Source organism: Camelus ferus, chromosome 7 (assembly GCF_009834535.1).
Source record: "Camelus ferus isolate YT-003-E chromosome 7, BCGSAC_Cfer_1.0, whole genome shotgun sequence".
NCBI lineage: Eukaryota > Metazoa > Chordata > Mammalia > Artiodactyla > Camelidae > Camelus > Camelus ferus.
The window spans coordinates 74,831,877-74,850,029 of record NC_045702.1 but is presented as its reverse complement, the minus strand read 5'-3'; the positions used below and the strand labels follow the sequence as shown (position 1 = coordinate 74,850,029).

Sequence of the window (18,153 nt, the reverse complement as noted above, 5' to 3'; positions counted from 1 at the left end):
CCTGCACAAAGAAATTATATTGTATATGAACTGAACATTTGTTAACCCAGTGAAATTTAATTTTGTTTTTATGAGAGACATTTATATAAGAACAGGGCCTAATGAGACCCAAACAGCTGTCAGTTGCTGACTTCATAAACAAATCAACACCTAATGACTGAATGAGTTTCAGAATAATTGGGTAAATATAATTTCAGTAACTCTGAAGGTGGGAAATACAGTTTAGCCTTCATTTACCTTGATTCCTCAGGTTACCTAACTATCGAGAGAGAACTCAATGCTGTTTTATTTCGATCTAGAAGTTTATAAGGGCGGGGGCATGGATCAAATAAGGAAAAGACTGTCAAGTTTTGTTGCCTTTGAGAATCTATCATAGAGTTTGGATTTTGAATTCAAGTCAACTTCATTTCATGATCCACACAGCAGTAGTGTCACTTATAGACTCAATCCAAAGTGCAGAAGATTTTCCTCCTAAGAACACTTAGTTTTGAGAGAGACAGAGAGGGAGAAAGAGGAAGGGGGAGAGAGAGAGAGAGAAAATTGGCAAATTAAATATTTGTAGTGAGGTTAATATTTAGCAGTGATGCAGCTGCAAATCAGTGAGATCACACCTTGTGTTCTCACGTGTGATCCGCTCGAGAGTGCTCACACAGCTAGTTTTTTTTCTCACTAAAAATGAAGCCAGTATTCAACCTCTGTTGCTTTCCTTTCTGTTAATTAACATCACATTAAACTGTGGATTGTCATTTTTAATGGAATAATTCACTTTAAGCTTTTTATCTTCAGGAAATATTATCTTTTCAAGAGTTCAGAGAAGCATGGAAGGATTAATTTACTTAGCAAAAGAATTTGGAATGTGTTTACATGTGACTGTTTAGAGCATAAATAAATTAGGAAATCTAGGTCAGGTTTCTGCAACCCTCCAACCCCATTTTAATGTTTGAAATATCAAAACTTCAAAATAATATATGCCCTGAATTTCATGCAGGCATGTGATTGTAAAGAAAATAAACTATCACCTCGGTCAACAAAGCACCAGAGCAATCATTAAATTTGTGAGCTGGAAGGAATCTTAGAAATCGGTTTGCGCAATCCCTTTATTTGAGAGGTGAGGAAGTAGAAGCCCCTGAAGGCTTAAATTCCTCACTAAAGGTCACACAGCTGATAAATTGCAGAGCCAGGGTCAGGTCCCCTGACTCCTAGCACATTCTTCACTCCATTACCTACAGAAGGCAGAAACAGGCTGCCCTTTGCTGGCCTGTCCATCCATCCACTCGTTGACTCATTTTTTTTTAGCAGACTTTTTTTGTACTCTTACTTTATTCTGTTCCTGTACAAATTACTGAGACAAAAAGATATCCCTGTCCCCAAAGAGCTCACCATCTAGACACCTGTGGCCCTAGATTTGACTCAGATAATCATCAATCTTAAAAGAATATAGTCATTTCTGCTTTGCATGACACCAGTGCATGAGCCTTAATTTACTTGTTTTCTGTAGGGCTCTACTCTCTCAGACAATGCACCTACTTTTATAGCAGGCTTTTCTAAAAGCCATTTCTTAATGGGACCGTGAAAATTGTGATGGCTGTTTGATTACAGATGTAAATTATTAACGAAGAAGAGGTTCATCTGTCTCTCTCTCTCTCTGTATGTACCACGAAGAGCACTGATATGCTGCAAACCCGTGTCTACCGGGTTCACCTCAGTGAATCCTGGGATTATCCTACTAGGAATAAAAATGCAACTAATTAGCCACAGTTCATTGGTAAAATAAACAGTAAAGGCTTAGTCTGGATTTTAACAGTCTGTTAGGTACTTAGGGAGTATTTAATATGTGGGTAATTGATGCAGTAGACTTTAATGGATCATTCAGAACCATTAAGATCAAGTGTTATCTGTAGATAGTATACTCGGGGAGGGTTTAATCGATGGAACTGAGCGTACACGTTAATTCTGCAAATTCTTTTTGTTTTCGTTTTGCACTTTGACCAAAAAGAACTGATCATGGATCCCTGAAAGTTCCTAGAGGTGAAAACTATGATGTGATATTAAAAAAATTTTTTGTGGTAGTCGATGAAGAGAAACCTTCTTGGCATTGCTCTCAAAATAGCCTCTTCTTCGGACTTTATGTCTGGTTTAGATGAATCAAGGTCCCAAGTGTTTCTCTGTGGGTAATGGACTGTGTAAGTGTTTATCTCCACTTAACATCGGCTTGCCCATGAAACCCAAGCAAGTTAATGTTTCAGAAATAATAAGCAGAATTTAGCACCCGGATGTTCTTACCTGTAATATAGTACATTGTGGCATGTCCCCTCAACCCCCCAAACAGTAGCTCCAGACAAAACTTTTGTCTTATGTTGAGAGCTGACTGGAAGTCTTCCAGTAACTACTGGTGCACTTTATTGTAAGAGACTGCATTACTCTGAGTTAAACACCTCACACTTTCATCTATGAAAGAGAGACTAAATTTATACTAAAATAAACTATCCTCAGTCAACAAAGCATCAAGTATACATTTTTTTATTTTTACTATAAATATAGTTTAGTATAAATCTTTATTATTAAAAACTTTCTTCCTTTCCTTTCCTAGTGTTAAACCCCTGTGCAACAACAACAAAAATTTGATACTCTCTTTTTCTTCAAAATGTCTCAAATTAAATTAAGATTGCGGTAGATAACAAAATAAGCAGATTTCTTTTTAACTTTCCTTATGGATGGGATTGTTGAATCAGACAGTCCCTGAGTGGAAATTAAACGATTAACCGGAAATGATTGGCAGCTAAATCCAAATTCCAGAGAGTCCAATGTGAAGGATTCTGAACTCTGACCTCTTTGTCTTTATTACCACAGGAGAGTTAAAACTGTTTTGATTCCCGTGCCTTGTTTCTAGGTCCAGCGCCACCCGCTTCCGCTGGAGTCAGAGCTATTACACGGCCCAGGACGAGTGGGCGTTAGACAGCATTTACATCGGGCAGCAGTGCCCGCACATGTGCAGCGGGCACGGCTCCTGCGACCACGGCCTGTGCAGGTAGGTCCGCGCGATTAGAAGGAGCGGTTGACTGCCTCTCAGGATGTGTGTTTAGAAGGTACCACAGCAGCTGTCATCAGCGTTATATGAATCGCCTGATAAATAAGGAAATGGCCAGAGGAAAACGATGCCTCCTTTCTTGTCCTTATTTAAGATGTAAAAGATGTTGCATTTAAATAAGCGTAAAGCCATATATTCTAAATTGCAAAATCTAACCTCAACACAATGCCTCCTGGGTTTAAATTTCAAAGTTTATTAATTAAGCCCAAAGCCCTCTTTGGTAGTTCTTAGAGCCTTGCTGTTGTTTCCCTTTCCTTCCCCTGACAGTCTGCAGGCACTAGTCGGACAGCTGCTGCACACTCTCCTGCTCCACTTCGCAGCAGCTCAAGGCTGTGTGCAGGGGAGATGGTGATTATCGCTAATGAGAATGAAATAGGAGCACACCTGGATACTTAACGACTCTAAAAGAGACATAATTTAATCCGAAAGAGGAACTATAAAACATGGCCACAGTTACACTGGTTGAGCAAAGAATTATATGGGACCTTTTAAGGTTGCAGGAATCCCCTCCCTCCAGCCACGCATGTGCACACACACTCATCTTTTTTCACTACTCCTTGATGCCTTATTTCTACTGTTACAGCACTATTGCTTTTCAGAAGGGGCCTATCCTTTTTTTCTTTTTTTTTTTTTTTTTTTGCCATATTTAAAACCTGAAAGTTGTTACCACCCATACACACAGATTAACACTATGGGGAAAAATCTAGTGTGGATGATAATCCCCGAGCAAAAGCGAGACACAGGAGGTGTTGCAGGTCAGATGTGGGCATTCACACAGGTGTCCATCATTTGCCCCCTCGGCCCTCCTCCCTCATAGGTGTGACCAGGGATACCAAGGCACCGACTGTCGCCCGGAAGCCGCCCTTCCCTCCACGATCATGTCGGATTTTGAGAGCCTGAATGGTTGGGAGTCTGACTGGCAAGAAGTTATCGGGGGAGAAATTGTAAAACCAGAGGAAGGCTGTGGGGTCATCTCTTCTGGATCGTCTCTGTATTTCAGCAAGGTATGACTAAGAGCCGGGAGTCAGTGATGGGGCTGTGGCTGTTTCAATATGTGGCTGATGTATGGAGCTGTATGAACCAGAAGGTACAAACATGACATAGCTTTATTTTCCCCACACGCCCTCCTTTTGACTGGAGTTTTGTCAAATTCCAATACCTTAACTCCATTTGGGAAACTCTTATAGTTTTATGCTTACCTTTGGTCACTACAGATCCAGGTTAGGACCTTTAAAATTCCTGTCCCTCTTGTACATGACTTAAAGCTCATGGCTTTCCTTTCTTCCAATGCCATCCAGGAGTGTGTCTTGCGGTGCCTTGAGTGGGGCAGGGTCTTGTCCTCTTCTCATCCAAGTCTTTGGAGGGTGTGTGAGCAGGCCGACCTGTGGGGGAGGAGGAAAGTGGTGGTGGAGGGGGCGGAGCTTAGAGGTTACCACCAGACTGCCTGTTTCAGTCTGATTCTGTGACCTTCTAGCTGTATGACTGTGAGCAGATTCATTAACCTCTCTATGATGTGGCTTCCTCCTCTGTAAACAGTATCTACCTCATTAGGGCTATTATGCAGATTAAATGAGTTAGTACTTGTAAATCATGTAGAACAGTGTTTAACACATAGAAAGCACTTCTGTAAGTGCTTATTAGATTTGTCAATCCATTAATCCCAAGAATATGATTAGAGGGAGGAAGACTAATGGTGAGGGTGGGGATGGGCAGAAGCACTCCTTGGGAAGTGACCAGCTGTCCATCAAGAGCAAACATCCCAGGTCCTACTTCAGCTCAGTTTGGTGGCTGCTGGTGGCGTCTGCTGATGTGAGACTGCCCTAGTCAGCTTGGGCTACTGTAACAAAACACCATAGACATGGGTGGCTTAAACAGTAAAGATTTTTTTCTCACTGTTCTGGAAGCTGGAAAGTCCAAGATCAAGGTACCGGCAGATTCGGGGTCTGGTGAGGCCTGCAGATGCAGGGATCTTATGGCATCCCATGTGGTGGAGAGAACAGAGGGAGGGAAAGCAGACACAAATCCCATCATCGGGGCTCCACCCTCGTAACTTAATTACCTGCCGAAGGTCTGACCTCTTAATACCATTCCTTTAAGGAATAAGGTTTCAACAGATGAATCTGGGGGCACCCCAACGTGAAGTCCACAACAGAGACTCTGAGCAGAAGTTTTTCCTGCAGGGTTCAGCTTCTCCAATGGCAGCAGACAGGTCAACATACCAACCAGGGATGAGGTGCCAGCCAGAATCCCTAAGTTCCATTTTCTTGGAACACTCCTAACTCATGTTGCTGGGTTAGGGCTGGGGCTGAGGGAACCCCCTCCCTCTCTTCTCTTGCTACGCTCCAGGCAGGGCGGTCTTTTCTTCCTCCCTCCTCCAGTTCATCTCTTCATGCAGTCTTCCCAAGGACTGCAGAGGAGAGCAGGCCAGGTTCTCCAACCCGAGCAGGGTGTCCAACCGCAGCTGCTGGCAGCTCTCTTTAGAACATGGGGTGGCTAGCAGCACTTCTTTCTGGCAGGGACTATAGCCACCGATTTTAGGACAACTGGAAATGTCCCCTTCCGTGTCACATAACATATACAGGAGGGTAGGTGATATACCGTAGGGCTGCTGTGTTGCAGAACCTGTTTGGGCAGAAATCCAAAACAAGCTAATTTATGCAAATGCAAAAATAGGTACAGCTTTTGTTTTGATGCAGGTGCAGAACAAAGAATCAGCAAGTAAACAAGATAGGGAATGGTAGGAAATCAGGGGTGGATTCCATTTAATGATATTTCTTATCCATTGACTTTGGCAGTCCCCTGGTCATTATTATTAGAGTTAATAGTCAACAAGTGACCAATATACATTGCATAGATCTGGGTACACTGTACAGTTGTGCAGAAATGGAAAGATTGTTTCTCCCATAACCATCAACTTTAAAACAAGATTACGGATCCTTAACCAATATGTACCCAAACATTCTGGTAAACGTGTGTGCACACACACACAGATATTTTAAATATAAAAAGGTTACATATCAATATTTCTTCCACTTAATTCAAGATTACATCTGGAGTCAAAATATCAGCCTTTGTACCTGGGCTCCAGAACTCATTAATCGGTTCACCCTGCAGAGTTATAACATCTTCCTGTGTCACAGGTTTCTCAACTGTAAAGCAGGATAATGGGAGTGAGTTAATGCAGGTAAAGAGTAAAGAATAGTGTTGGGCACAGAGAAATAGCTTTAAAAGTGTTAGCTATCATAATTACACTCTATGAGAATAAATTTCAAATTGGTATCATTGAAGATTTCCATATGTATGCCCTGCCAGTAACTTAAAATCAGCATTTCAAAAATAAAACCGTCCCCTTCCTCTCCCAATCCAGCTTTCTTTCTAAATTTTTGTCAGAATCTGAGGATCACATTTTTACTTTTTTCTCTTGTATCAGTCAGATCTGTTTTGAATTCTAAGTAAGAGGGAGAAACTCACTTAAGCGAAAAAGAAGGAAATTTGGTTCATGTAATCAAAACACAGGAAGGGCTTAGATGAAACTGGCCTCAGAGATATCTGGAACCGGAAACCCAGATGCCCACAGAACTCTCTCATTGAGAGGAGACTGTATTTTCAGGCCAGCCATCCTTGTGGGAGTGGAACTCAGGCCACGGAGCTCTGTAAGCAGCTCTGTAGGAAAATCTGGGGAAGGTTTCTCATTGGCCAGTCATGAGACCTGGGAATGGTGCACAGTGATTGGTGTAGCCAGAGTTATATACTCAGTCCTTTGGCGAGAGGTGGGATACACAGTTTGGCAGCCCCACCAGCCAGCATGTTTGAAGTAGAGAAAGGGTCCCTTAAGCCTTTTGCAAGCCACTCAAGATTAATTTCTCTAAAAATATGCTTCTATCCTGTCACCCTTTCATCACAAATGTTCAGGATGGTCTCCAATACTGCTGTCCTAACTACATTACTTATTTTCTTTTTCCAAATATGAGTCATCTGGTCCAGACAGGAAGCTCACCTCATCATCCCAGGTTTTGCCAATTTCCCTGTCTTTGCTTGGTCTCCACTGCTCACCAGTATGCCTTCCACCGTCTCTCACATCCTTACAAACCTGGCAGTGTCTTGCCCCATCCTGCTGCTTCCCTGGAGCTTCCTGGGACCACAGCAGACAACACTGGGCTCTCCTTGTGTTCTCTACATACATAGACCATAAATCATATTTTTATTTTTATCCTCACCGTACCCAGCAAAATGCAGAGTCTTAGTGACTAAGCTGAACTTCTAGATAAGATGTTCCACTCAGAAATGCATGCCTTGCACTAGGCATTTATATATCAATAAGCACCTTTGGGACTGAATAGATTGGAGCATTGATAAGATTGGAGCATTGATAACTGATCGTATGACCAAATGGGACGTAACAAGGAATGGAATGTGGCCTGCTGCTCGAAGCTGTCGTTAGTCTCATTGCAAATACCTGTGAACTCTCAAGTTTGTTTTTGTAACGCATGGTATTGAGCCTGGTCTAATTGACACTCGGTAATTATTTGTTGAAGAAAGGAATGAATGAATGAAAGAAAATTGGAAAACAATAAAAAGATCTAAAGAAGTGGTTATTTTCAAATAAATATAGTAGAATTATTTTTCTAGTAGCATTTTGATTAAGAAGATTTTCATGGGAGAAAAAAGATAGTTTTATAAAGCATTTTAGAGGTTTTGTTATAAAGGCTCTAGATCCCGAAGGCATTACCTTTAAGTTTTGTATTACTTTATCTAAACCCCAAAGCCATGTCGACCTAGAATGTCTAGGGGCAACTGAGGGTAATTGCCACACTCCAGGACTGAGGAGATCCTTAACCTGTTACTCCAACACATGTGCACACACGTGACATGTGTGTATAATGTCTACACGTACACATAAATGCATCAGTCGTAGAGTAACAGAAAGAACTGCAAACCATGTGTTACACCAGATTCTAAATTCTGACCAAAAAGTTTGCCATGAGCCATTTCCTTTTTCTTTTTTTTCTCCCTTTAAAAAAATGTTCAGCATTTCAGGTCACTGAACAAAAGAAAATGATTTGTGCTATTCTCTAGGAAAAAAAAATAAACATCCTCAATGCCAAACCAAGCATTTGTATGGTATTTTTCACCATTTACAAAAATCCCACAAAGCTTTTCCAAAAACCTCTGTAGACCAACGCCAACAGTCTCCTGGAAAAACAACACTGTTCTGTGAATTTCACAATAGACCCTTCATTCCAACCATCTAATTGTGATAATTGGATTTTTATAATTCTCCTCACCTTAGGTCTTTATCCTTCTGGCTCATTTCCACATGCCAAGATTTTCACAGAGGTTGGCTGGATGGGAATTAACCAGCCAGCGTCTTCTCAAAATCATTCTTCCTGTAATGCTCTGAAGGCATGAGAACTCTATATAATAATAATCTCAGATTATGGTCATCTCTGACATGTTTCACACTTACCATAGTTCAAATCAACAGCAAGAAAAATTAAAAGCATATCTAACAGGTTGAACATGCAGGTTACTTTTACAATTTCCTCTAATACATACATAAAATTAAGATTTCCAAAAAATGAGTTTCTGTCTCAGGATTAACTTCAGTTCTCTTTTCACGGGCACCCTGGTTTATTTTGGAATCTCTTAATTGGCTTTAGATTTATCAGTAACAGTGTACTCTTTGAATTATCCCTAAGTGTTTCCCCTGTGATGTCTGGTAACTGAGACCCTTTCTTAATTAACTTAGTGGATTAGAACAGGGTTTGAATTAGAAGTGTCAGGGGTGGTTTTCTCTGTACCGTGTGTCCTACCTCAAGTCTTCTTCCTGACTTTAACTGAACTCCTCAGAATCTCTCCAAGACCAGACAGTGCAGTCCATGGGTTAACCTTGACAGAATCAGTTTGGGTGAAAGAATCTTATGAGCAAATCTTTTTTCCATCCTGTTAGCGGGAAACCATTTACATACAACAGGAATGATGACAAACCTTGTCAATTTGTATCTAAAACCTCACAGCAGGATTGTGACAGGCAGGGGACAAAACTAAGCAAAAGAAGCAAGTTGCTGAATTTGAGGAAGTTTTTAACAATTTTAAGACAAAAGGAGACCATTTAGTGGTCACAGAAACTTATGTAATGAGTTCAAGAAATAGAGATAGAAAGAGAGAGACTGACTGGGAACTCGACAGACTCCAGTACTCTTTCTTTTTGTCAAGAAGTTTCTGTCTTGCCTATTTCACTTCAATTCCCAGGGAGGAGGAGGTGGATCTTGACCTATTTACAGACAGATTGTTTTCTCAGGAAGGCGTGCTGTGTGCTTGGCAAGTTATGCAACATGCTATTTCATCTGATTGTCACAACACCCTATAAGAAAGGTGTTATTACCCATATTGTACCTTTGAGGAAAATAAAAGCACAGAAGGGTCACACAGCTAGTGAACAGCATGAATAGTGGACTGAGATTCAAACCCAGCTCCAGCTGATTTCAAAGTATGTACATGGTCTTTCTTCTCCATGACTCTGCCTGGAGGAGATTTTCAAAGCAAATACTGGGAGTGTTTTAATTAAAATGAATTTTGCTTTATTTTTAAAGGCTTTTGAATACCCTTTGGTATAATTAGCAGCTCACAAGGGTTTCATAACCAAGACTGGGAATCCTTGATATAGAGACTAATCAGATGTATCCAGCAGTAGGTACCATATCCAGAGCAGAGACCATTAAATGCTGTAACTTGCTTCTCTCTATAATAAATGTAGACAAGATCACCTCCACTTAGCATTAGGATGCTCATGTGAATTTGAAACCGAAACAACAAAATGCCGAAGAGCTCCCAGATAATGGAATCTGTGACTTTTTTCTTCTTCTGTCTTTTGGAAAGGCTGGGAAAAGACAGTTGGTGAGCTGGGATCTGGATACTTCTTGGGTGGACTTTGTCCAGTTCTACATCCAGATAGGCGGAGAGAGCGCTGCGTGCAACAAGCCCGACAGCAGGGAGGAGGGTGTCCTCCTCCAGTACAGCAACAACGGGGGCATCCAGTGGCACCTGTTGGCAGAGATGTACTTCTCAGACTTCAGCAGACCCAGGTAACTAGCCCCGACGGCCTTCCAGGGGTTTCCAGGAATCGTAACGATGACATTGCTGTTGAGGTGTTTCCCAAAGGTTGTTAATCATTACAAAAAAGAACAAACTCATAAATATCTGACTTGAATGATTGCTCAATATATGAAGATTTCATTTCATTTAAGTTTCTCGACAGAAAGCATTCATATTCACATTTGATTTTTTAAAGAATTTGAGAAAATTTGTGAGTAGGAGAAAAGTGAGACAGTTGGCCACTCTCTTCCCAAAGAAACTCTGTGATATAGGGATGTTCCAAGCTCACTCTTGCCATTTGTGGGATTTTTTAATGCACACGTGAAATATGTTCATCTGTTAGATTTAATAGAAAAGTGGATTTTTTTTAACTTGTCATATGGCTGCACCCAGGGCTAGTCCTAGATAGTATATGAATGAATCTGTGGAGCTCAGAATTTTCTAAAATTTTTCACTGGTCCATCCCTTTCTTTATTTTGATGGACTGGGAATATATGTAATAAAATATCTTAGACAATGACTATTAAGGAGTTTGGGAAAATGAGTCATATACCAGGCAATCAATGAATTAAGCTATATTTAAATATAATTCATTTGTAATTATATAGTATTTTGAAAGTCTATGTTTATATTTTATATTTTATATAAGTGTCATTAAAATCTACTCAAGAATATCACTTTTATGTCCCAATCCATAGTGAGGTGGTTAATCACACCTGCACCAGATCAGGTAGTGAGGAGGACTTGCCATGATTGTGTGAAAAAGCACCCAGATATCAGTTATCCTTGAATCTGGAAAAGGGGTTGAAAGCTGGAAAAAAAAGGACATCACTTTTAGAATATTCCTTTTTGTAATCTCACTATTTACACTTCAACATAAGGACAAATTTTTCTTTATATGTTGACCACCAGTTATTATTAAGTCTTACCATATTAATGTCTCTGTTTTGCATATTACAATGGAACCTTATTTTACTGGAAAAAAGTTATTGAAGAATATATAGATCCAATTCTTACAAGTTAAATCGAGAAAATTATCAAGAAAAACAGTAAGATCCCAATAGAAAAAATGGGTAAAAGGGATGAATAGATGTTACAAAACAAGAAACACAGATGTTTAATAAAATATGAATAATGTGCAGCCAGTGTTGCAATAAAAAGGTATCATTTTTCAATAGTCGAATGATCATTGTTTAGTAATACCAAGTGCTCTCTCCACACTGGAGCAGGAAGACAGGCCCTCTCCTGTCATCCACAAACCATTATGAACCTTCCAGAAAGGAATTTGGAAAAATCAAGAGCTTAATCATGACCAGATTACTTGACCTGGTAATTTCTTTTCTAAGAGTCTTCCCCAAAGAAATAAACTGAAGTGTAGATAAAGCATTATGCATAAAGATTTTCATCACAAAATTATTTATAATAGGGAAATGTGAAATTAATAATAGCATGTCTATGTGATGAAAAATTATATAAAATGATAAGAACTAATTTTACTGACATGAGAATTTGTTTATAATATAATGTTAAGTTTTAAACAGTCAGATAGCAAATTGTACACCTATCTCACCTATGTAAAAGGTTGTATGCTTTGATGCTATATATCAAAATGTTATCAGAGGCCAACCTCATATCATGGATTATGAGTGATTTATGGTTCATTTTTAATGCATATATATTTTTCCCTCAATAAGTAATAACTGCTTTGAAAAAATTTAAATGCTATTTTAATGCAATAACATACAAAGGAACAGTTTTTTCTAAGAATTTCTTTAAAATGTTATGGCCATTGTCATGGTAGTCAAAAGACTTTGTTTAATGAATCAAACTTGGTTGAAATACTTGCCCCCAAAAGATACAGTTCCAAATGGAAAAATCACGACTGGGACCAAACTTGTTTGCAACTTTAAACCTCTTGTCTGTTCTGTCTAAACTTAGAAACTTTTCGAAAATACCAAAAGATCAAACAAAACTAAACTTTCTCTTGTTGACACTCATGTTATTTTAACAGCTACTAAGAAAAGCACAGCTTTTCCTTTCCCAACAGTAAACGATTTGCTTTCATGCAGGTTTGTCTATCTGGAGCTCCCAGCTGCTGCCAAGACGCCGTGCACCAGGTTCCGCTGGTGGCAGCCTGTGTTCTCAGGGGAGGACTATGACCAGTGGGCAGTCGATGACATCATCATTCTGTCCGAGAAGCAAAAACAGATTATCCCAGTTGTCAACCCAACTTTACCCCAGGTATTTCTCATTATGTCTGAACTCCAAGAAGATGTGGACTTGTGTAAGAGGATGGAATTAAATAACTACTCACTTCCCCAGGGGCTTAGTGCTTGACTCCTTGAACATGTAGTTTTCTGTGTTTACACTTAATTTGTTTTTGTTACCTCTCTATGCTACTAGCTCATAGATTATTTAGATGTAAAAGAAAAAAAGAAGAAGAAAGCAGAAATAAGACTTGCAAGTTTGGACAGGTCATCAAACATAATTATTAGTGTGTTTATAAAATGCTTAGATCCACAGTAGCAGAATATTTTCAGTTGCTAAATTGTCAGGAGAAAAAGTTCATGGCAGTTAAAAAAAATTAATTTTGAGATTCTGCTGTATTTTCCTAGAAATACAAATAGTACCAATTCATGAAGAACTGAAAATTCATTTCTTGTTTTCAAAGCTGTCAAATTGCCTTTCTATGTTGTTTGTATTGTTTCTATTAGAACTTTTATGAGAAGCCAGCTTTTGATTACCCTATGAATCAAATGAGTGTGTGGTTGATGTTGGCTAATGAAGGCATGGTTAAAAATGAAACTTTCTGCTCTGCCACACCGTCAGCCATGGTATTTGGAAAATCAGATGGGGATCGATTTGCAGTAACTCGAGATCTGACCCTGAAACCTGGATATGTGCTACAGTTCAAGGTATTTATGCGCAAACTTCTTGCAGGTTAAAGAGCAACCAATTCATAAAGAACACAAAATTTTCATATATTATTAAAGAAGGGACTCATTTGAACAAACTTTCCAACAATCTTAGAACGGCAAAGCTTTTTAGCTCTGCCCATAAGGAAAGCAGCTTGTCAGTTTTTAATGAGCCACAGAAGTTGTGGCTGTGTCTCTGTGTTTCTTTAAGTGCTCATGGAACTCTACCAGAATTAAGAAGCAAGTTGACTGAGGATTTCAGTCTGATTGTGACTTAACGAACCCCATGCTTCTGAATGGTAATGGATAAGTACTACTTTTCAGCTTACTAGTGCTTTTTGGACCCATGAGTTATTTTATGATTTTACTCTAGGGTTTTCAAACAGTTTCTCTTCCTTTGATTCTGTAAATTTTTACTTTAATTATCATTGTTCTCTTAAAAGCTTCTTGGTTTTCAGCACTGTGATAACATGTCAACATGTACAGCAAGTATTTACTTTGACAAGCTCTTTTTTCAGAACCCTAATCAAAATTTCATTGTGTTTATAATAAAATCCCATTGGTGAATTCTGAGGTCGAAAGTAATGCAGTTTTAATGAGCCAGCACAACTACATGGTCCTTACATAACGGCAGGCTGCAGATGCTAAATAATTTACAAATGGAATTATTAAAGAGATCAGATGTTTAGAGGAAGCTCTTCAAATGTAATTTCCAGAGGTCTGTAAACTAGGCAGTTAGTCATAAATTAAATGATTAGTAAAATGTTATCCTTCTCTGTTTAGATTTTGATGCTAAGTTGCAATGGAAAAACCATTAAAAGCAGTCAATGCCTCTATATTAATTTGTTGGCAATGCCTAAAATGGGAACAGAATAATAACAATAGCAAATACACTGCCAGAGCACCATGTTGTTTCTCATCTGGCACCATTTCTAATTAATTAGTCACAAAATCATGATAATGTAGGTGTTGAACCCTGCAAGGTAGTATTCTGAAGTTTAAAAATATAAATTTAGAAAATATTATTAAGTGTTTCAAGTACTTAAACAACCAGCAACAATGCATAATGCCTAAGGAAAATCTCAATGCTTAAATCACACCAGGAGAAAACTATTGATTTCTGACTGTTAGTTGATAACAGAGATGTAATATGAGTCATTTGGGGGCTGATGATTAATGTCTATTTGGAATCTGTAATAAGAACTTGGTGTTATGTGTAAAAAAATGCACAGTGCTGGTAAAGTTTTTGTGACTGCCTGCCATCGGTCAACACTAAGTACTAGGAATATAGAGAGGAGAAATATAGCCCAGCCCTCAAGGAGCTCAGAAACTGGCAAGTGAGCCAGAAAAGTGAACAGCTGTAGTGCAGTCACTGGAGTGCTGTGGCGGAAAGAGGCTCGGATGCTATGAGAGTACCTGGAATAGTTCCTGGCATATAGCAGATGCTCCAAAATTATCTGTTAGTTGAATAAATGGATGGATGGTTGGATGGATGGATGAGTTGAAATGGGACGTTTCTGGAAATACAGAGACTTAGAATGCTGAAGAATGGAGGCGGGATGGGGGTTCCAGTTAGAGGGAACAGAATGTGAACATGTGTGAAAAATACATAGAAGTACAAATGAGAATGGAACTTTTGAAAATTTAAGGAATTTGGAGTACGTACGGTAAAACTGATCCTAACTGGCTTTCTGTGATATATTATGTCACTTGGACATTAACCCAAGAGCAATGAATCATGGAAGATGTTTAATCCATTGAATGTGAGAATCAGACCTGTGTTTTAGAAAGATCATTCTGTTGACTTAACAGGAGGGGAAACTGGAATCAGTAAGTACATTCACTCATTCATTCATTTGGCAAAGACTTATAAAGTCACTACTATGTTTCAGGCTCATTTCTAGGCTATGAAAATAAATCAGAATAGAGTGTTGGACTAGGGTGTTGGAGGATAACAACTATTTTATAAAGGATTGTCAGGTTAGCCTCACTAATATGACTTTTAAGCTGAGACCTAAACAAATGAAGGGGATCATGCAGCTATCTGGGGAAGAGCACTCCAGGCACAGAGAACAAACAGGACAAAGGCCTTGAAGTGGGAGTGTGCTTGGAAGAGTTCAAGAAACCACAAGTTCCACTGTCACTAGAGCAACAAGAGACAAGAGTGAAAAGGGGAGACAGGTAGAAAAAAATAACATCAGACTTTGACTTCTGCTCTCAATCAAATGGCCAGCAGAAGGGTGATGTACTCTGACTTAGGCTGTTAAAGAATCCCTCTGGTCACCGTGTCAGGACTGCACTGGCAAAGCAAGGGCAGAGACAGAAAGACCAGCCCGGCAGCTATGGCAGTGACCCCAGCAACAGATGATGGGAACGTGGGCTTGTGCGATGGTGGAGGAGGCAGAGACAAGAGCTGTGTAGTCAACAGGTTTGGGTGACCTGTTGGGTGATAGAATAGATTCTAGAATGACTCCCACATTTCTGGCTCCAGTCACTGAAATTGGAAATGCAGGAAGAGGAGGATTCGTTTTAGGGTGGTGAATGATGAGAACAGACTTGGACCTGTGGACTTAGGGGTACCTATGGATTGCTGAAGGGCAAACGCACAGGAACCAATTATGTACATTGTCCACAGAGCCTGAGAGAGGCCACATCTGGGAGTCATAGGTATTCAAAGGGAATTTGAATTATGATTGTAAATGAGATTAGGGAGCACGTAGAGAGTAAAAAGATAAGAAAGCCAAGAAATGAATTCAAGAAAACATCAGCAGTTAAAAGGCAGGCTCAGTGGTCCATTAAATAAGTGACAAACATCACAGAACTGAAAGTTCCATCAACTGGCCTACATTAGAAACAATGGCAGTCATAGAAAGTCTACGACAAAAAGCTCACTGTGTGCCCAGCGTGACTGCCCTCACCACGTGCCAGCCAAAGGCGATGCCTACTGATGGATAATGTAATAAAAGGACTTGTGGTAGAAGTAATCGTGCATCTGTGCTGGTCAAGCCTTTACTTACATTCTTCACATTTAACTATGCAAACTTGCATAAATGAATCACAATAAAATTTCGACTCGCCACACTGTAAATTCTTCTAAGAGATGCTTTCTGGTGCTGAGCATGAAAATAAGGAAAATATGCATGGAATCTTCTTCTTTAGAAAGACTGCATCAAGCTTCCTTAGAGTCTCAAGGATGAACTGGTTGACTTCTTGAGCTCCAGCCAGTCTTACTTGCCTGTAGGCCTACCTTTCCTTCGTCCTTTTTTTGGTTATGACCATATTCCTTTGAGTTCTTACTTCAGTTTTTTTCTATAAAATTTCACTATTCTTACTTATAAAGTCTTATGTAATAAAATTCTACAGTAGCTCCAACCAACAAATGAATTAAGATCATTTATATAAGTCAGCATGCAATTAAATACCAGGAAAAGATTCTGACATTTACAATTATCAAAAAATATTAACTAAAACAGTAATAAAGTCATTTATATATTTCTTAATTTAGAAAGAAACTGTTTAAAACTATAATAATATTCAGTGCTGTGGTAAAACTGATTCATTCGAACCCAAGTGATTAAAAATGAACACAGATAAGTAGAAAATTCAAAGTATTCTACATTTTGATTCAGCAATACTACTCTTAGGCATTTATCTGGCAAATAGCAAATCAACTGAAGAAAAAAAAATTTTTTTTGCAATTCTGCATGTAATATGTTAAATAGAAAGTAGGAGGAAAGTTCTAGAATTATGATAACTTCAAGTACGTGGCCAAAATATATGCTGTCTTACAAAGATTATAAAATGGTTGTGCAACTACATTGGGATTTAGGCTGCATTTCTTTTATAATTTTTTTTAATATTGTTAATCCGGTGATGAGAATCATCTACACAAGTGCACAGAACAGTAATGGTTTTGTTTCTGGATTATGTTGCTTATTTGAGGCTGTAACAAAAAATTAGCGCTTTCATCTAAGCTGACAATGATTTCTTACTGAGCTTTGTAAGAAAACAGAATAAAAATGCTTGTTCCACTGAAAACAGAGGATAGCTTCAGTAATCTTCATGTCCTGTAAAGGACGGCTCTTTATCGTCTCCTTCTCTCTGTTTATACCTTCTGTCTAGGGAAGGAAAGGAAAGCAGTTTCTTGGCTTCTTTCTTTTTTTTTTTTTTTTTAATTGTTGGAAAATAGTTTTTTAATTGAAGTATGGTTGATTTACAATGTTGTATTAGTTTCAGGTGTACTGCATAGTGATTCAGTTATATATATGTAAATCTATGCTTTTTCAGATTCTTTTCCATTATAGTTTACTACAAGATATTGAATACAGTTCCCTTTGCTATCCAGTAGGCCCTTGTTGGTTATCTATTTTTTAAATAGTAGCTTATATCTGCTAATCCCAAGCTCCTAATTTATCCCTTCCCTGCCCTTCTCCTTTGGTAACCATAAATTGTGTTTTTGTTTTTTGTGTGTTTGGGTTTTTTTTAATTTGACCAATACTCCAGTCACATCTGTGCTTCTCTCTTTCTTCTTATGATCCCAAGAAATCCACAAAATGGTCCTGCTTTCTACTGAAAAGCACCTATTGCTTGCCTAAACAAAGATTTCCAGAACCTGAGGAAGGGTCCTGGTTGGAACTGAGCTGCATGTTCTATTGTAAATTGAGTGCAAACCCAGTAGAAAAAGCCCTGGCTGCTATAGCACCTAATTTGTTGAATGACTTGGAATCAAAACCTTGTAAAATTCTGTCTTTTCTTTTAACAGTTAAATATCGGGTGTGCCAATCAATTCAGCAGCACTGCCCCAGTTCTCCTCCAGTACTCTCATGATGCTGGCATGTCCTGGTTTCTGGTGAAAGAAGGCTGTTACCCAGCTTCTGTGGGCAAAGGATGTGAAGGAAACTCCAGAGAACTGAGTGAGCCTACCATGTACCACACAGGGGACTTCGAAGAATGGACGAGAATCACCATTGTTATTCCAAGGTCTCTTGCATCCAGGTAAAGTGACCATATTTTTTTTATCTCTATGTCTTCATCTCATATATGTCAATAACCTTA

At 39.0% G+C, this 18,153-nt stretch overlaps 1 protein-coding gene across 1 annotated transcript in view; it reads left to right on the top strand.

Annotated features, from left to right (window-relative positions):
- RELN (reelin) overlaps nucleotides 1-18,153 on the top strand; it is a 444,603-nt gene that overhangs the window by 328,795 nt on the left and 97,655 nt on the right. The window contains 6 exon segments of the mRNA XM_032484179.1: nucleotides 2,891-3,028; nucleotides 3,906-4,092; nucleotides 9,968-10,173; nucleotides 12,253-12,424; nucleotides 12,898-13,098; nucleotides 17,861-18,093. Of these exon segments, the coding sequence (XP_032340070.1) occupies nucleotides 2,891-3,028; nucleotides 3,906-4,092; nucleotides 9,968-10,173; nucleotides 12,253-12,424; nucleotides 12,898-13,098; nucleotides 17,861-18,093 (1,137 nt within the window).